Source organism: Haliaeetus leucocephalus, unplaced genomic scaffold, assembly GCF_000737465.1.
Source record: "Haliaeetus leucocephalus isolate CR32 unplaced genomic scaffold, Haliaeetus_leucocephalus-4.0 Scaffold751, whole genome shotgun sequence".
In the NCBI taxonomy this organism is placed as follows: Eukaryota; Metazoa; Chordata; class Aves; order Accipitriformes; family Accipitridae; genus Haliaeetus; species Haliaeetus leucocephalus.
In genome coordinates, this window is record NW_010973187.1 from 13,597,748 (window position 1) to 13,618,640 (window position 20,893).

A 20,893-nucleotide genomic window follows, 5' to 3' on the forward strand; every position below is an offset into this window, starting at 1 on the left:
TTGGAGCGGGTCCAGAGGAGGCCACGAAGATGATCAGAGGGCTGGAGCACCTCTGCTATGAGGACAGGCTGAGAGAGGTGGGGTTGTTCAGTCTGGAGAAGAGAAGGCTCCAGGGACAACTTATTGAGGCCTTTCAAGATATAAAGAGGGCTTATAAGAAAGATGGAGAGAGACTTTTTACCAGGGCCTGTAGTGACAGGACAAGGGGCAACAATTTTAAACTGAAAGAGGGTAGATTTAGACTAGATAGAAGGAAGAAGTTCTTCGCTGTGAGGGTGGGGAGGCACTGGCACAGGTTGCCCAGAGAAGCTGTGGTTGCCCCATCCCTGGCAGTGTTCAAGGCCAGGTTGGATGGGGCTTTGAGCAACCTGGTCTAGGGAAATACATACCTGCCCAATGGTGGCAGGGGGTGGACTAGATGATCTTTAAAAGGTCCCTTTTGACCCAAACCCTTCTGTGATTCAATGATTTATCAGAAAATAAAGTTTTAGAATTTTCAAAAGAAATTCTGAACATACCGCCAGATGTAAAACCTTACAAGCAATTGTGTTTGATTTCCATCTCTTTGTACCAATGAGTTTTACAAGGCAAAGGCTTCACAGCTTAATTGTACAAGACAGAGTTGCACTGGAATATGATGCTATCTACTGAGTGAGAATTCAATATGAAGGAAGGTAGGATACCTTTTGTTTTAGGAATTTCTCTGAAAGACATAAATAATGCTGGATTCTCTAAAATGGGTCATTACATGAGAAGTAATGCATTAGAAAGAATATATGTTTTCTGAAAGCCGTGTTGATATTCACATTCTCAAGGGCACTTGTATGTTCAGACTGAAAAAAAAGACTATTTTATGCATTCAAAGTCCAAACAGAAGAAAAACAGTACGTATTTCCTTTGCCTTGCAAATAACTATTCAACAGGACCAGGACCCGGAGGCCATGAATATAATTTACTACCAAGAGGCTATAGATTAAGTAAACAGCCAGAAAGTAAATTTTGCCTTAACAGCCACATGACGTGGTGTACGCATGACTGAGGGTACACGAGAGTGTCTTGAAGACAGAGTCAATTCTCCTGCCATAGAGTTAATTCCCCTGCTGGCACTTCAGGTTCCCTCTCCCATTTCTTCTTCTCCTTGTCCTGTATTTGGGAGAGACCTAATCACCATGCAGAGGTACCTGTGGCGAAATAAGGACTGACATCCCCAGGTGGGAATTAAGTTGCAGAATATAATTCTGCAAAGTACTTCTAAAACTGTTGTGTTCATGCCAGTGGTGAGACTGTAGACAGGCTGAAGTTTGAATTGAGTCAGAAAATTCTGAAAAAAGTGTTCCATGAAGAAGGTCTTGCTGCAGTGATTTGTGCTGCAGGGTGATGGACAGCGAGCGGTACCAGTACCAGACCAACAACGCTTAATGGATGAACTGATGTTCATCCATGTTCTGAAATCTAGAAGATCCATGTTCTAAAATCTAGAAAGTCCATGTTCTAAAATCTAGAAAGTCAAACCAGGAGAAATCTTTTAGCTGCTTTGCTTTTCTTTTTTAATTTTTTTTTTGGTGACAATTTCCATATTTTTGCAGAGAGGGAGCAGGATTCAGACTAGTTATTTTAAGAAACCCTTTGAAATCGAACTAAACTAGCCTTTAAGCAACATCACTGTGCCAAAAGTTGTACTTTAAATCACTTGGTGTTTGCACAATATATTTGTCTGAGGCACTTACATGCCTAAACTGATATTATTGTCTCAAAACTTCATACGGTTTAACACATTTATCCTCACAGCATTCACACATGGCAGAAAGGGCTGTTATTTCCACTTCCCAAAGGAGGAGAAGAGGCACGGAGGCAGTGCCCTGCCTGTCCCTGAACCGCAACAGGGCACTGCCCCACAATCGCCCATGTTGTCAGGGCTGCCGGCACGCTGCCCAGGCTGGTCCACCTTTAGCCAGCCATCCTCCTGGCCAGTGCCTGGACATAGCCCAGTGGGTAGCACCGATACAGACTTTTTGTATTTACTGGTATAGATGTAGTCAAAAAAGTCATTCATATCCACCTCCCTAGAGTGGGAAGAAGATGCCCGAGCACACCCACACAACCTTCCCAGCAGGGTCGGTGGGTTTGAAGGCTTATATATCAAGTCTAAGGCTCTCATGCCCCCAAGAGTCCTCCAAAGGCCCTTTTGGGTGTTTGTTATTGAGGCCAATAAGTATTTCAAACGTAGAGCTGATTACTAGTTATCTTACTCGTTACTGCAATGTGTCCTGGGGCATCCATCGCTTTGAGCTCACTTCTTTGCATGTGAACAAGAGAAAGACCCAGCATGCCTTTCTTTCTGACCTGGAAGGAACCTGGTCACGCCGAGGATTTTTGAATCACCCACCCCACCTCGACCCCGTGGAGATCGAGGCACGCAGCACTCCTTCATCCCCTTATTTGCAATAACCATTTCCATCTATCCGAAGCATAAAGAAATGGATATTCAAATTCTGGATACTGCTTTCAGTTTCTATCCAGCCTGGGTTTAAACTGCTGTTTTATAGCTCTCCCTTACCAAGGTTTTAATTGATGCCTCTTTTTGTTCCCCTCCATAGCTGGTATGTTGCATTTTGCTGCATCCACATCTGTGCACAGTAGGTGAAATCCTGGCTCTACGTAAGTGGATTTTTAACTTTGGATGTCATACTTCTGCTGCTTTAGACTTCCACATATCTGTGCCAAAAGGTTAAATAAATCCATGCAGTGATGAGGGTCACGAGGCAGCCTGGGTTATGTTCTCTATAGGTTACTGCACAGAGGTGGATGGGATGGAGGGATAAAGCCACTGCACAGATACTGTACAACATGGGGTACCGAGGGAAACACCAGAAGGGATCAAGGCATACCTGAATATGTTTTTCAAAATAGTCAATACGTCCCAGCAAACAAGCCAATTCGCTTTTACTCATTCCCAGATAGACCACAGTGTTCCTTGATGGACAATGCCAGAGGCCAGATTTCCAGTACTCTTATTTTTTTTAACAACTTACTGCCTGAAGAGTAGCATTGACTTGAAGAAAAAAACAACACCCCAAACCAATTAATCTTACCCAGAATTAATTAGGAAAGTATTCCTTTTCTGTGGGCACAGAAATTACAAGACAAAATGATCTGAGACCACAATGTAAATCAATGGCAGAGTAAGACAAGAGCTCAAGATTTTCCAACCTGTGTGCTCTAACCACAAAAAACATCCTTGCAAGACTCTGGAGAGCCTCAGCCTCTGGTTCCTGTTACACATTGCTGATAAACAGGCCAGAATATTTTTCCATAGATAAAGACACCTGTCCCTTACCCACTCTGCACTGCTACATTTTTTAGCTTACAGAAGAACATTGCAGTTCCTCTAGCGGAATACATTCAGTCTTCCCAGCACATCAGAGGCAGTCTAATGAGCACCTACCACTGAGCTACTGTGTCTGCTTCTACTTTTCCTACCATATGGCTCAGCTTCTGCTTCTCCCTCCTCCTCTTCCAAGCCGTGAGCTGTCTCCTCTGCCGCTGTCCCTGCGGTGGCAGCGGGAGCCCCTGCTCCGGGGGCTGTGCCGGCAGCGCACACAGCAGCGTACCGAAATTTGGAGCCAGACAATCCTTCCTGACTCATTAACAGCCGATGGGTATCTGCAGTGGTCCTTCATGATGTTAAAGGCACACCGTTATGTCATTTGCCTTGCCAGAGGCTGTCACACACCAGGAAAAGCAACCGAGCAATAAAATATACCCGTGCCTCCCACCAGCATCCGAGGGGTTGTAACGTACAGACTGGCGTTAGGTGACCTATAGCAGAATATGAGATGCATATCAAGTACAGTCCCCTCTAGGATGTCTCTGGCACATTATGCTGCTGCAGTTTTGGAGAGCGGTGCATCCACCTGTGTGACAAGGGAAACCTGTAGCGAAACACCTTGTGCAGGCAGAACACCTCGGATGAAGATACACGCAAGTGGAGCGGGCTGAGAGCAGACATGCGGTCAGAAAAGAAGCTCAGACACAGGTGACTATCACCTGGTCACATTTAACAGCATACTCCAAGGAAAAGGGTATTCAGGCCAGACAGCAGCTCTAGACCTTCAGCTAAATGCACAGACAGCAGCTACGTCAGGTTTTTGGTTTTTTTTTTCTTTTCCTCCCCCTTTGTTTTTTGCCTGTGCTGCTGTGCAAACAGTTGCCTTTTTGCACTAAACTTTTGAGCATACGCAGCCATGAATGCATGAGCAAATTTCCTGAGTTAATTCAGCTCAGGTGGAGCCAGGATTAAAGGAGAGACTGTTCAAAAGCACCTCTCTCCAGCTCAGTGGGAAGTGCCGCCGGCAGCAGTCCTGCCTGCTCCTGCCTGCAGGCAGCTCTCCTCACTCCCACTGTTATGAAGTGAATGCCCATACACAGCAGAGGAATGCTCTCTCCCCCAAATGGTCCCATATGCTGTTTCTAGGAGCTGCTGTGACTCCCCTGAGAGTGGCCACATCTCAATAGCGAGGAAAGGGACTCCAACTACAATCACGTTAAGCTCCTGGGGGAAGAGGATGCAAGATAAAATGCCTTTCCCCAGGAAATTTGCTTTTCAAAATAGATTTCATCTGGTGTAAAGTATGACCCAGTCTTCAGTGACAGAAAGCTAACCTACATTTCCCTCGCCACCCTTCAAGCTAGGCAAGACAGCACCAATGTGAAGCAAAACCTCTATATAGCAAATCCAGCTGCAAAACTGTCTGAAAAGAACAGATTTAAAAGCTTCTGGCAGAGAGTTTCCAGCCCCAAGAAGCAAAACGTCAGAAGCACTTTCAGCCCCATGCTTACAGGGAAACAAGCATTAATCGATGGAAAAGACCCTGGGCTGCAGTGAGATAAATATTCCCGCAGATAAGCCTGGTGAGCAGTCAGAGCAAGGCAATTTCCCTCTTCTCTGCTCAGTGTCATTTAATTATGTTTACACTTCTGTCCAGTGGCACTGGGTAACGGTATGCAACAGGGTGACCATGAACTTTAGGACTGAGTATATCTAACACTAGTGTCATGAGAAGGAGCTTCATAATGATGGCAGGATGGATGCTTGGCTCTGTTTGCTCCTAAAGGAATAACCCCTTTTCTGGAGCTGTAAGAGACTCACAGCAGAGTTTCAATGGCAAAAACCCTAAGGCAGAGATAAATATTTGCATGGATTTTATTTTTCTAACTGGCTTTTAATATTAAGAACACCAACCCCAGTTTTTAGTAATGCTGCCTCTTTGTATGCTTACGTAGGTCTTAAAATCTCAGCTCTCTTTCAGTGGATTTCAAATTGTATTTCTGACTTCTTTTTCATTACAATGCATTTTGGAGAGGGGTATCTTCTTTCCTCAGGGACATACGGACATTTAAAGGCTCCACTATGTCTCATCCAAGGATGTCAGTGCTCCTTAGAGTATCATCAATTAGGGATGAAGAAAATAGAATTACAGCGTGGTTAAATGCTACTAACCAACAGAATAATCAGACAGAATAAACACCAAACTCCTCCAAACCATCTTCAGTACTCTAATAGAGAAATTCTTTTATAGCTAAGCCAGGAACACACAACTCCAAATGGGAATTTTGTCTTGGAGAAGAAGGGAAAGCACGACATAAGTATTTGGGTCTCTGAACACACTTTTCCTCCAATTTAAGGGAAAAAAATGGCCTTTACAGGCTAAGATATAACCACATGGCATGAATCAGAATAAAATGAGCACATGTTCTATAAATGCATCAAAGAAAGGCTTCACCAGCAGCAGTATTTTCTTTTTCTATAAAATGCTTAAAAAAGTAAAAGTTTGGCTACAGCAGACCTAACCACTGTTTCAGAAAAAAAAGAAAAAAACAAAACCCTCCACATTTATTTTCCATTGAATAATTTTCCAGGGAGAATGTTTAAAGCAGAAAACTATGGCAAGAACTTCTGCAGTCCTCTGAAAATAGTTTCTGTAAGAAGAGGTAACCACAGCACTACAAAAGGAAGTCAAAACAGGATTTCAAACAGCAACCTCTATTTCCATTAAAAATTCTAGGTTTTACACAATCCTGTTTAGGGCCCTGACCCCCAGCTCAGCCATAGAAAACTATATGAATCTCCCTGGCTTTAAAAATATGCCCTATGTAGAGTTTTGGGGGCAAGTACCAGACAAAATGCAAAGCAAGAGATCTTTTCTTTCAGCATGAATGTGAATGGGACAATAATGCTTCATCAACACCTTGCTTAATGGGTTCTTCTAGAAGTTGTACACAGAGCATCCGGATAATACAATACAAATATAACTGCAAGTTAGCCCAACACTGACTCTGGAGTCGCTTACAGACTCTTGACCAGAGTAATCTACCTGACTGCAGTACCTAGAACAGAGGTTGGAGCTGAGATACGAGCATACTTGGGAAATTGAGCCTATTTTTTTGCCACAAATTCATTAACTGTCTTCTGGTACACGCTGACATGTAACACTTGTGAGCCTGTTACTGTCCCCTTCACCACAGTCTGTACAACTTTCCTCCAGAAGAAAACTCAAGAGGGAAAACCAGCTTTTACTAATGGTTTCACCATCTAAAAGAACGGACTTGTGAACATCAATGTTCATTTTGCATCTTGCTTCAATGCTGTGTTATTTCACTTCGAAGCTTTCCAAGTTGTTATGAAAGTCCTTTTCTGTTTAAATGAGTGTAACCATTTAATCAGAATGCCTCCACATCATGCCTGAGAGGGATCCTACCGTATCATAATGAATTCTCATACTGTGGCATATATGGATTTAACATTTATTATCTGCCTTGCTGCAAAGCCCCTTCCTCCTGAATTAAACACCAGCTATTTAATTGATTTCAGTGCACCACAGCGTAAATTACCAGATACTGAGAGATGCAGAACTAAATGTAAAAGACTCATTCAGTGACTACACGAACATCAAGTAACCAGCAATGAAACTTCTGGGCAAGGCATGAAAGGAAGGAGATGGTTATCCAAAGCCAACAAAATGGAGAGAAAATTGCTAGGGCTGTAAATAGCCACCTGCCTGTTGTTCGGAAAGAAAGGACTCACTGCTGCTCTCAGGGAAGCAGTGATATTATACAGGATTACTGGTAGATATACATTGCTGCCCCACAAATTGCCTACACCAGACCAAGCTATATAATACAGGCATATATGCCCTTGTACCCAGCTGCAACAGGGAGCCCTAATTGGGGAATTAGCAAGGGAACTGCTGGTGGGCTCAAGGAAGAAACTCAAGTAGAGGCTGCCAAAATTTATTGCTGTAAAAAAACAATCAAGGCACGTACTCTTACCCTAAGGATTTGGTACCAGCCCTGGCTGGGGAACGGCCATTGCATCAAATAACCTTCAGAAAGTACTTGTTTACTGTACTCACCAGAATAGGAAAATAATCAGATATGCTTGCCTCATTTATGAGACCTTCAAATCTTTCTGTAACTTTAAAGAATAATATCTTAGAACAAGTTTTATTTGGAATTTTGGCCAAACCTCGTTTTCCTTATTGACAACAGCAGCTTCGCAACAATAGATATCTTAAAGAAAAAAAATCTATTCTCATCTCAACTGTTCACATTTCTGTAAAAGCAAACAACATGGTAATGCTGTCTCTTCAATGAAAATGTGGAAATGTTTCTCCATTATCTCTATATTCCCAAGGCTACAGGGAAAAAAAAATATCACTCTCCATCAGATGTAGCATTGCACTTTGATTGAAACCCCCCCTCAGTGTTGCCTTGCTAATGAGTCCATACTGGGACACTTCAAGAGTAAGCTACTGATAACGAATGCAGGCTTTGGGGCAAGGATGTTGACAGTCATCTACACCTGCTGAAGGTGACTGCCTATAAGTGGTTTTGGAAATCATCACGAGAAAGTCTTTTATGGTCCCCAAGATGAAGAAGATCCTTGCCATTCCTGTGTTGCTGTAGGAAGGCTGGACTGATGCCCATGGACTCTAAAAAGCCTGCTCCTAGCCACAGCTGAAGCCCTTACACATAAAACAGCACAAGGAAGCAACAGGGCTGCTGTTCAGTGCTGTTCTCAGGAGATGGTGCTGTGTTTGGAGAGGACACGGGGAGTAGGAGCTACCAAAAGTCCTGCCATAGCCAGAAAAAAGAAGAAAACCCAAAGTGCTGAGGGCAGCTAGAACCATCCAATGAGCCCGTTCAGACTTTCAGGATCATACACAATCCACACAATTACAGGTGTCTAAAAATCATCTTGGTGATCAATCCATGGTCTATTAATCTGTTACCAACAAATCTGCCCATGCTGTGATCTCCACCCCGACATTAACCTCTCCTAGTCTGCTTATAACCTCTCAGCCACTGGAAAAGAGGAGGTACTCCTTTGTATCAAACACTCACCAGCGTAACCCAACTGATGTAATAATGTAAGGTAAGGTAAGGTAATCTTTTTCCCCAAAGAAAAAGATGTGAAATTGATGCTGGATTAATAGCTGCTACCCAGTTCCCAGGGGCGTGATGCCAGGGGTCAGTTTATTTTGTGGTCAACAGCTTGCAAAGCTCTAGTGGGAAAATACTGAGGTACAGTGAGATTAACTCCTTCAGCCTTTTTTAACAGGGTGGCCTGTGTTGTTCAGTCAATATGCCTTCAAAGACTTTGATAAAGCATGATTTTTTAAAATCTTTTTTTTTGAGCTATACTGGTAGGCCATGCTCTGACTGCATTAAGCACTAGAAACAGGCTGGAACCAAAACCTGTATTGCACGTGCCCAAATAATAAGAGCAATTTTAAAATTTTAACATCCCAGCTCTGCAGTTTGGGCCCACGTCTGCAATATGTCCACACTGGGGGCTGTGATGGGCCCAGGATTCATTTTCCTGAGCACTTCTCCCACGATCATGGTCTGACGCTCCCAGTCGTGTCACACATGCTCAACCTTGTTGCTGCTGTCCCACTTCACTTTCCACGTTCACCAGCTGGATCCATCCCTGGAGAGCTGTGCCTGCTATAGCACCCTCCCCCCAGTTCGAAAAACTCTTGTCCACAGAAGAACAGCAAAAGACTGTTTTCAACCACAGGGTGTAGTTAGTGCCATTTCTTGTTCCACTGCAGACTCAAGGTTGCTTTGCCCAAAGCACTGATTTTTCACTCCACAAGCTGTGAGGAAATGAAGTCTTGCCTAACTAGAGCCCCTAAGTCCCTGCTCAGCTGCGCCAAAGTCCAAGCAAAGCTCCCTTGGCACCTCGCAGGCTCCTTCCTGGCATGCCCAGATGTGCACCAGCCTTCCCACTGTCATAGTTCTTAAGTAGCATTTGCTCAAAAAAAACCCCAAACCAAAATAAAACCAAGTGAACAATTTATCCAGCAACTGATTAATACAAAATTCATGTATATTTGCTTGACCAGGAATTAGGAACAGGTCTTTCCTTGGCCCATCCATTAAGTGTCCTAGCCAATTAACCCCATGAGATCCATCCAGCTACCACACATCTTATTCCTGTGCAGTGCGAGGAGGTGGAGGAAGCATGGGATCCAAGGCTTTTGACATAGACCCAGTGTATTTTCAATGGGTGCCAGACACTAACTTGGGCTGGCCCTTTTGAGACACCTCATCCAAGCCAGGAGTATTGGAAATAACGAAGAGCAGAGTCTGTGGGTGTACAGCTGATCTCCCATCCTGTACCACGAAACAAACGGAATTCTCTGGCCCACGGTCATCAACTCCAGGGTTCTTCATTACTGGTGGTGTTTATTCTGTTACTATTACTGTTCTTACTAATAATGTTAATAAACATACCATCCGCAGAAAAAGGTGATGCTGAGGGGCTTCTCTCAGATGCTTGGACACAAGTATTTGCTGCTGCTAAAGAATCCAGCTTGCTTTTATCATTCATATAAATCCCATTGTGAATGCAGAGATGCTTCCTTCTCTCTTTTGCATAATGCTTTACAAGCACAAAAAACCCGAGTATGGGAATAAACCTCACCTAAAGAATGCGGTGCGCCAGATCCATGTTTTGCTTTAATTAGCATCCTGATGCGATAGAGGTTTGGCGTGTGTATCGCTGTTTTGTAACACAGTGCATCCTTGCTAGACTCCTTCAGGAACCTGGCAAACACGGCACTTTCCTCCATTGTCTGTTGTTTTTCTCAGAGGCTGAATATTTTCATTGAAATGTCACTTGCACACCCTGTCCATGCTCGGCTGCTCTCGGAGTGCGCTCAGGCATTGGGCTTTCGGGAAACAAAGGGAATTCAGCACTTAATCACGGCTTAGCGCTCCGCTTACTTATTTGCAAAACATACAGGTGAAAGGCTAAATCACAAGCAGCGTAGTTTCAGTCGTAATAAAAACTTCTGCAGATTTCACTGCAGGTAGGTACCTGCCTGTTTGAGCTGCATCCCAAGCCATTAGAGGGTTGTGAGGAGCTTCCGTGCGGTGGGGGAGAGCTGATAAACGGCAGGAATGGGACACTGGGACCCTCAGCCTGCAAACTTCTGGGCAGGGTTCTCCTCGGTGCGCGACTTGCACCTGGCAGGAAAGAGCCCTCGTCATCTTGGCTTTTCTGTGATAGAAATCATCTGAATAATTCAGCAGAGTTAAGATGCCAAGCTGGAAAAACCCCAAGGTCAGGGGTTTAGGCACAGTTTGGGCTGGGTTTTTTTGCAAAGGTAGAAGGAAGCATTTCAGGGTTGGCTGAACCGGGCTGCTCACCCTAAAAGCTTGTTCTCAGCAGAGACATCAAAGCCTCAAAGGACCTCATGCAGGGGAGATACTCTGGTTTCCTTGGAGAATCAGAAGCACAAGCTGACAGGAGCCGGGTAAAGCAGCCCTCCTACCAAGAGGATCAGACCCACGCTTCAGGAGAACAGCCCCCCCAAAGAGGTGGAAAGCTATACCAGACTGGCAGTAGGGTTTTCACTTTCTTTAACTAGATCCTGGTATTAATAGGAATTCCTCTGGATTTGGCACTATTCTTCGTTGTGAAAAAAAGTCCAGAGAAACTCAGAGGTGGGTGTTCAAGTTCAATCATTATTTACGTAGCTTTCCAGGGCCTGCTCCTGTAACCTTTCCCCATTTGAACAGTCTCGTTACCTTCAGGAGGAATTACAGAAATAAGACTTCCAGCATAGCAGGTTAAAACTGCAGCCTGGAAGACTCAGTTATTAGGAAATGCTCTGGACCCATAAGGACGTTAAGCAATGGTGTTGATTCCCTGGGGAGCATGCAACTGGTGATTTTTAACAACAGGTTAGAAAAATATCTGCTAAGGCTGATCGGCCAGTACAGGCAGCATATACTGCCCTGGGACAGGCAGATTAATTCCGTCAGTTCTGGAGGTGCCTTTTAGACCTATTTTTAGCCTGTTTTCCAAAGGTGGTGAGGCAATGTCTCTCCATCCCAGTTTGCCAGCCCTTAGAAACTTCTTCCCCACTGGGTGAACTTCAACCAACTTTGACAGAAGAGTAGAGATAGATAGCAAAAATATTAAGTTCCTACATATTTTAAGCAAATACGGATGAATAAAGAAGAACAAGGAAATTAACGTCTTCATCTGTTTTTAACGTGGCCCCATACCCTTTTGGAGAGGCAACAGCTCCAGCTCCTGTGGCTTTGACTAGCGCAGGGTGTACACAAATCTGCGGGAAACCAAACTTGGATGCAGGCGAACAATACGGATGAAATTAGAGTCGAGCTTTGGAATTCTGCTCCAACCTGCCCAGGTAGCACGTTCAGAAACAGCATTTGCAGAAGATCCCGTAACACTCAGATGGAAAAGATGTGTTCATGTAAATCCATATTTATGTATGATTTTCCAGCATGCAGATAATGAATCACCAATACTCAAAGAGGCCAATTATGCCAATGAAATATTAGTATCTGACAATGCTAACCACAATAGGTTATCAGGATATTTCCTTATACTGATAAAGTGAAGCAAGGCAGATAGCTTAGAAGATACAGTAGGGTAATTCTTACCAAGTGGCACCAATAGCAACCAAAAATCCTGTAAATGCTCATTAACAACGCTTACTGTCATACAGAGACATAATTCAAAAAAACTATTTCCGAAAGCACTTTATTTGCCCGTCTTCTACAATATCCTCTGGGGAAATTTCACCCAGCATCCAGAAGGAATGAAACTTTCAGAGTATTTTGGTGTTTGTCTTCGTTGTCTGTGTAGGTCCTAACAGTACTATAGGAAATCCAAGTTTGGAAAGGGGCAGGTGTTTTCTTGGTTTGAAAGCACATCATCCTAATGGAAATATGACAAAATCTAAATGCTCTACAATACTTTTCTAGAGTGCCTGCAGAATTTTAGCAGAATCATCATAGGAGAGTCAGTGATTATCCTACATCTGTATTCTGCTTTGCAGCTGCACCGGTAATTCCGCCTCATACCAAAGCTGAGCAATACTGCTTGGAGCAAAAGACAGCACGGAGTTGTCCATAACGTTGCCAAACTTAGAGTCGCTGAGTTTGAATATCCTGTATTTGGGGAAAATAAATAAAGAAAAAATGGCCCAGCCATTTCTACGGAACAGGTTAATTCTTTGAAACAGCAGGTGAAATTCCGAGTTGTCAAATCTGGGGATCTCCAAGCTGGACTTCTGGTCTGCCTTGCACTAAGAGGACTGTGCCAGTTTGAACAGTTTTACGATGGCTTGTATACAATGTATGTGAAAACAAGGTGGTGAAACCAAAGCCAGAGATTAGATTTCCCCATGAATGTGCCAGGGAACACACAGGACAGATTCACCAACAGCTATGTAACCCTGGGAAGAGCTCCCAGAGGGACCGGCAGGAATAAATTAAGTGTCAAGTAGACACGGACAGCCACCTCTTCACCTCCCTCCCTGCCAACTCCAGCACAGACATTGACACCTGTGCTTGCCCATATCTTTGACAGAATAAATGAGGTGCAATATTTATCTTTCAAGCTGGCCTGCTAACAAGCATGGCTTTCAAATAAAAGTAGATGTACCAGAGAGCAAACATAAACAGAGAAGCTCGGTCTACCTCCAAAAGCCTTCTGCCACAGAGGTGCTGCGAGGTGCTCAGGGGCTATAATGTGGATTTTCCTCAACATTGCAAGAAGTGCTTTAAAGGCTGGTAATGAAAATGCCATCCAGGCAACAAAAAACTCTCCCTTGGGAAACATTAGTTAGTGCCCACTTAGCAAGCAATGAGCCAGGGAGAAGGGCATATGGATTTGAGATTTGTTGTGCCTATGATACTGATCTTGGAGTGGCCCTAATTTTACCCTCCCCCCCCCTTTTTTTAATCTAAATGCTGCTTCCTGAAAGCTGCTTGATCAGAACCCCTTCCACTTCACATCAAATCCCAGTTTTAAGTGTAGGCAACTGTTGCCTTGTTTGGGAGAAAAACAGAAAAATGAGAAGCTAAAAAACCCACAAGGAATCTAATAATAAATAGGGCAGAGATGTAAACAAATAGATACCTCATGCCGTGCAATGGTTCACAGCTATTGTATCAACAAGTTGGAGTTACCTTGGAAACAAGAGATTATCTGTACATGCCTTCTCCCAGACGGAAACCAGGAGAGGAGGCATGCGGAATTGATTTTGAGTCTTCTGGACTTCGCAGAGTTGCTGCCCAACTGTTGGTGCCAATTGATCCCAATCCCAATTATTGATGGAAATTCAGAGGCAGCGCGGAGGTTGCACCATCCTTAATGCAACATCGGCAGCAATGAGGGGGAGTACCTGACCATCTTGTCCTCTCCACCTTGGGATAACACAACTCTTTTCCAAGAAAGCACAGAAAGGTTATTCCCTGGAAATACTCTGTGCAGAGCAGAGGACAACATGGCCTTGTCTGATTCACAGCAGCAAGGAGCGCTAAGAGCAACAGCTTGGCACAACATCAAATGACTTTAATAAAATAAGCTTAAGCTAACGTGCTGTACCCCATAGCTGAGGCAGATTAAGAGCATGCACACACACGAGGTTTGTCACACGGGCTCTCTGTGTGAGTGGGTGTTTGTTACAGTGCTGTCACTTGATTGCATTCAAGTGTGTGCCCATATTCAAATAAAACAACCCTGTAGTTTTGGAGGATTTTTTTCCTGCTTTTTCTTAAGAGGAATGATAAAAAGCATCAATCCCACTGCCTTGCAGATTCAGTTCAATGCCTTTGTACGCAGGGTGTCTCGGTCTACCTCGTAACACAAGGCACAGCTCTTCCTCGGGGCTGGGGAGTGCTCAGAGCTGCCACCCCGAACACTGCGGATGGATTCCCGGCTGCTGACTTCAGCCGGGCATCCCACTCCGGTGGGCATCAGTGATGCTGTGTCCCTCTGGAATAGCTAAATGCTTGGCCCCTGGAAAATTAGTTGGCTGGGTTTACAAATACAGCGGTAACAGAAAGGATAATTCCTAGCAAGTGTTGAATTGTGAGCGAGTAGAAATTTATACTAATATATATTCAGTGTCACCTATGCTTACAGATCTACATTTCAGATAACTCAGTGATCTGGATGTAAGAAATTTAGAAAAGTGAGGGTTACGCTACATTAAACAAGCTAACAATAAGAAGAAGTAATATTGATTAATTTTTTTCTAAAGAGATTAAACAAAAATAAGGATTTGTAAATGAACTGATCACAAAATTAGTACTTCCCACAACCCAGCTGGTTTGTTGGAATTGGTACGACATTAGTGTTCCTGTGCAAGTCCTCTTGCAGCACTCTGCGCTGAAATGTAGGGCTACAAAAACAGATTAAAAATGTACAGGGCACTATTCTTCCCACACCGCCATCAGAACAGCTTCTAACGACATCTCCATGCCTGGATGTTACCAACAGACAAGAGACCGGCATAGTCCCCAAGGGTTTCCCATGGGGTATTTCACCCCAGAGCTGCCCCTATCAGATGCTCCAGGTTTCTCTATGGCACATCTGGCTCTTCCCAGCTGTGATTTATCCCTCCGCCCTGTCTGTCTGCTGTGTTCTTGTTTGAGGTGACCTCATAATTGAGAAGAGAGAGACTAGAGCTGGTAAGAGGAAATTTTACCTTCAAATCATGTTTTTTAATTGATTTCAGAAAGGGGGGGGGGGAGCAGTATGAGCATCTGCCTGTCACTTCCCTCCTCCTTGCCAGGTGGATGCGACCAGGTCACAGTGTACCATGTACCTGATGGGATCCTGATCTTCTCAGGCTCTGAGGGGGGAAAAGGGGAAGAAGAGGGGCTCTGGTGAGAGAGACGTGTCAAGGAACAACAGTATGAGCTACCGCTTCCGCTGAGACAAGGATGATGCTTTCTTGCAAATCCAGCACCCGTGTATCCATGCACGTGGTGGCATCTCGGGTCACCTCTTGCTCAGTACAGAGCAGGTATCTGTTGAGTCACAGAGAACTAAACAGTGGCAACTCCATATGTACGGAGCCAGTTCTGATCCCTTTAACATCTCTTCACTCTGGTTTGATTTGGGTGAGACTATTCACAAAACACCTTAGTTCCCGATTTCACAACAACCCAGCCCACCACACCTGAAGAATCATTTTTAACCACCTGCTGGGGATTTTGCAGACTGTAGCACACAAGACAAACACCTCTCAAGTATCCGATCTTTTGTGTTAAAGAACAAAACCAGAACAAGAAGAGCTGGCAATTTTGACACAAAGACTTCATTAGTTCAGTACTTACAATTGCATGACCAGATATAAATGGTTTGGACTCTCATAGATGTCTTCCAGGGCAACTATATTTTCATGCTTGATCCTGAAAAACCACAAGATAAAATAAGATGAAATAGTGATTTTTATTTTTTTTAAGTGGCTGCAAAACATAAAGCTATTTTTAGTTAGACACTACTTGTCAGTGCTTTATTCAACATCATAAAATACAATTTTGACCAAAGTAAACAGTCAGGAGTGCTTCACAGCCCAGGATACTGTTATGACTCACAGAAAATTCCTTCAATCCTCTCTGAAGCCAAAATGTTTAAGGGTTAGGTATGTGGGGCATTAGAGGTTTACAGTTCCCGTGTCAGATGAATGAAGATGGTTGGTTGGAGGTTGAAGTCTCGGGACAGCAGCAAAGCAGGGTGCGAGGGAGCGATGGAGGCAGGCTGTGGGCTGGCAGGGAGAAGGCAAGGATTAGCCCCCGCACAGAAGCTAGCACAGGTAGGCAGCAGCCGTACGACAGCCCCATGCTCCTTCCCACCAAATTCGCCCTGCTTCGATGTTACACCTGGTCTGGACGCCCAAATTTCCCCGCAGCGTTATTAAGCACCGTGCGCTTTCTGTGCAACGGCTCCAAGCGTCTTCATGGGTTTTCTACATCCTCACCATTCCCAATGATCATGCCCACTAAGCCTCTTGTCAAAAATGCTAGCTTTAAAGAGAAAAATCATCTCTACAAGCGTACATCTAATTAACTACTAGAGCAATGCCCCTCTGGGTTTGCTCCTTAAATGCTTACAAATAATTTCCAAAGGATACATTTAACCTGTGCAAACCCTGAAGAGACTACCAGTACAACTCCAGGGGCAGAATATTAATTACACCAATTGCAGACAATCATTTTAAGAGCAAGAGAAAGCTGGGAAATGATAAGCAGAGACCACTCTTAAAACAGATGGACACATTCAGAAAGAAAGTAAAAGTGCTTTGTCATCAAATGCAAAACTCTCTACATGTTTCAAGGTTCAAGTAGCTTAATTAAGATGCTTAATCACGTGTCAGAACCTCATCCTCAGTGGTCCCAAGTGCCCTAACGTCTGTGTGGAGGTGCTGAGAGCAGAAGGTCCCCTGCACCCGGCAGGATCTTTCCTGTAAGAACGCAGACTAATCCAGTTTCTTTTGAATTCACTGGAAAGATTATGATTGACCTGAATTTACGCCCATAATCAATCATCAAAAGCTGCATTCATATAAGGACCTTCACACACAGGAAATTTAACAAACTCAAATATAATGCACTGCAGCATGTCAGAGCAACAAATACATGAGTAGGCTCCTCGCTCTACGTAAGTATCTGGAAAATCCCATGATATTTTAGCAAAATTTCCAGGTAGACTGCATCACAAATCAAGTACTTAATATTGACAACAGGAAACCAATACACCAGCCCCTTGGCTTTGCACAGCACATGTTTGGAAGCATTTATTTTGTTGTGCAAGTCTAGTGCTTGGTCCCTTAAGGGTTACAGTTAGGACAAGGGTGGTTTTGCCTTGTTTAATTGAGCTGAAGGTACACTACAAATGACAGTTCAAGCAATTAGTCACTTTTAATGAAAATTATTATATGTATTTTCCATTTTCCTTTATGCACATGCACATTCACATGATCATTTGTGTACCTCCTACCTTCGTGGTCAAGGCAGTTTTAAAACAAATAATCCACCATAGTGTTATCTGTTTAAAGCCTCCAATTTAGTCTGCAGTACGTTTTTTACCATGCACATATTAATGCTTTGCATTTCTATTTTTAAGAACCTCAGAGGTTCTCCAAACCAACCTAACCCTCTCTGAGACAGCTGCCAGCAACATCTAACTGTCACACACGTGGCTAAAACGGGTGGGTTACCCACGAAGATGAGCAGCCAGGGAGGCAGAAGCCAGCAAAGAGCTCATCAGACATGCAACGCTGCACGCTGAGGGTTGCTGCAAGACCCTCTCCCCTTTCTGATTTGCAAAGCAAATGGGCACCGTGCCGCTGGGCTCTCTGCAGGCAGATGAACTTGCTCAGTTCTAAAGTGAAGGGGGCAGAAAGGGTTTAGTCCTACTACTGTGGGGTCCTCTGCATCGGGCCAATCTGCCCCTCTTTGAAATCAGATGCAGGACGTGAGCACGTGGGATTCAGGGAGACAGCAAAATTAAAGTGTAATCTGGAAGGCGGCGGCAGAAGCTGAATCATCCGCAAAGTACAAAGGGAGCCACTTCCATAGGGATGAGGGTATTCGGAAGATGTCGTCCCTTTGGGAAGTGACGCCTGTGCACACCAGCCACCCCAACCGCTGGCGGCTGCTGCACTTGAGGGGCTTGCTTAGATGGGAAGGAGGCACTTTTTTCCACTTTCTCTCAGCCTCTGCAAGACCAGTGCAGCCTTAATCATGCAGTTACGCAGTGCATAATATTCCTGGTAAAGTGCACATCGCACACCTGCAAATGAAGCAGCTTGTCCCGCACAGCATTTCTCTACTCAGATGGACTCCCAAATGACAAGCTATTTAAAGGAAAATGGAATTCAAAATTTAAAAAAAAAATAATAAAAATCGATGGAAATCACTTGGAGAGAAACCTGCGGTTTAGATCAAGTTGCAGGTTGTGTTGCTGAAGCTGGACCAGAGCAGCCGTGGGCTTCCCAGCAGAGGTCACTGCAGCCAGCAGCAGCCACCCGCTCCTCTGCAGAAATTAGAAATTAGCACGCTCCTTACTATAAAGCATGGGCGAGCAATCGCCTATAGCCCTGATACACAATAATTAACCCTTCAGGGCTGAATACTGTTCCTTACTAATCGGGAAATCAGTTACGGTATCGTCACAGCATTTTGTCGATACCAGAAGGGCCAACGGGGATTGGGACAAGTTTGTCCCACTCCCCTGCGAGCAGGTCAGCGGTGCCAGACGTGCTGGTAACAGCCAGACACTTTTGGCATGCACGGATGCTCGGGTACATGGAGAGTTGAGGAAAGCACTGTGCAACGGCAGCTACTTGATGGTCATGGATCAGGAGGGATTTGGGAATGACTTAATTAACTCCTCTTTTATCCCCCTCTAGAAGCGCCAAGTGAATCTCAAAGGTTCAGAGGATTCATTCTGCTAAGCCTCCAAAAGCCTCCACGCAGCCCCACCGGCGATCTCGCTTAGCAGAAATACTCACCGGACCATCTGATCTCAAGACCTGCCAGGATTTATTTTTTTAAAAGGTGCTGCTCTCATTTTGCAAAAGGGGAAGCAGCGTGCAGAAAAGTTAGAAGTGCTTCTGTAATCACATGAGAGGAGGCAGCAGAGGGGGCCAAGAAACCAGATCCCCCAACCCCAGAGTATTATCTTAACCAATGGGCCATATTATTCCAATCCCTTCTCCTTCCCATCTCGGTGAGAGGATCCTAACCCCACTTCTCCACAGCCTTTTTCTTCCCTCTGTCCTCCCTCTCCGGCCTCCCCCCTTCCCAAACTGTGGTTCCCACACTGCCCTGGATTAACTCAGCGCAAAGCAACGCATCAATATTGTTGCAGTACGTGATGGCGCAACATTCTGGCTATAGCAGACGGGACATGGACTGGGGTGACAGCAGTTCCCATTAATTGTTTCCGAATAAAGAAAAAAAGCCCCCAAAGCGAACATCAAAACATGGGCTTGGTTAAAGCATATTAGATCAGATTACAGAAATTGTTATGAACAAGGGAAGACCCAGCTGAGGAAATCTGCCTTACCACCCTTTTAACCTCTCCTTCATCACGCTTGCTGTTTTCCCTAATGCTCTCCCTCCTTCCTGGCAAACCTCAGGTACTGCTCGCATCTCCAACACCCTGATGTGTCCCTGCAAATCCCCCCATCTGTGACACGACAGGCAGGTGCCACCTCCGGCCGCTGTTGCTTTGTTCATTTTCAGGAATATTCTGAGGCCATTTGATAGAAAGAAGATGTCTAGAAATAAAAATACAAATAAAGGGAGGCTAATGCTTTAACCAATTCACTCAGGACTCTTCACCCTACAAGGCCCATGAGGTGCTGCAATCCAGGGGACAAAGAGGAAAATAAATCTAGAAGTGAGAAACAGGCAAATTTAAGCATACGGAAGACCATGAAGAGTAACTAATCCTGGTAAGAAACTCAGAAAAGAAAGGATGGATTCACCATTTTCAGAGCAGTACTGGCTTGAATGCCGTGCCACAGGCAGACACGAGCTACAAGGCTCAATGCAACCATGCAAATTATCAAGTTTCCCCTCCAGCCTTTCAGGTCTGTGATTCTGCCCATGTGCTGTTACAAAGGTGTCAACAACACAAATGAACGGAGGCAACGTCGCACCTGCGCAATATTTTAACATATGAGCAAATCGCTAGCCAAGACTTAGAGCAGCAAACTGAACTGGGCAACCGATGGCTTTGGGTGACTTTTCCGAGCGCAGCAGCTGTGCAAACAAGGGCTGACGGGAGAGCGTTTGATCTGCTGCAGAGCCCCAAGCACAGGCTGCTCCCCTTTGCTTGCTGTGGAGTTGTTGCACAAGAGCGTTGATAGGGGAATTGTCATTTTTCCCTGACTGCTACAGCATTCAGTGCTGCTGAAACACAGAAACATCTGCCTCTGAAGGAGCTCAAACCCATCCCCGAAACAAGACCTGACTTGACCAGGAGTGGCATTTGGCCCTGCACGACAGTGTCCATCAGGCCAAACTGGGTGTGCTGCAGCGTCGGAGTAGTGATGAGTACATGGCATGGCACTCCAGCGATGCTAAAATCCACGCACGCCACTGGCCGGCACAGGGCCGCCACGTCCTACTTGCTGTCACCAGAAGGGCACAAGCCCCATAGGTCCAAAACTAGCCCTAATGGGCAAAACTCACTTCAACATTCACCCCCCCCCCAAAAAAAAACCCAACCAAAACCAAAAAACAAACTGCCACCAATATATTCCATGGGCTTTGGCTGGAGATTGCTTTTAAGAAGCAAAGGATTAAAATACAGAAGTTGATGTACAATAAGGGAAACTAAATCCTTTAATGACTGAGCTTCCTGTACATCTCTGCCAGCTTCTGACCATCCCAGAGGCCAAAGAGCGGAAAGTAAACTCATTACATATTGCCACGGATCATTAATTAGAGGGGTAGCACTCTGCACAGATAAAAGCAGAGGAATCAGATTTTGCTGTTGCTTTAGCTGCCGAGCTGCCAGGAGAGCATGTGAAATACCCCA

At 44.6% G+C, this 20,893-nt stretch overlaps 1 protein-coding gene across 1 annotated transcript in view; it reads right to left on the reverse strand.

Annotated features, from left to right (window-relative positions):
• The window catches only part of CAMK1D (calcium/calmodulin-dependent protein kinase ID), a 146,312-nt gene that overhangs the window by 72,107 nt on the left and 53,312 nt on the right, over positions 1-20,893 (reverse strand). The window contains exon 3 of the mRNA XM_010581108.1: positions 15,676-15,750. Coding sequence (XP_010579410.1) covers positions 15,676-15,750 — 75 coding nt within the window. The remainder of the gene's footprint in view (positions 1-15,675; positions 15,751-20,893) is intronic.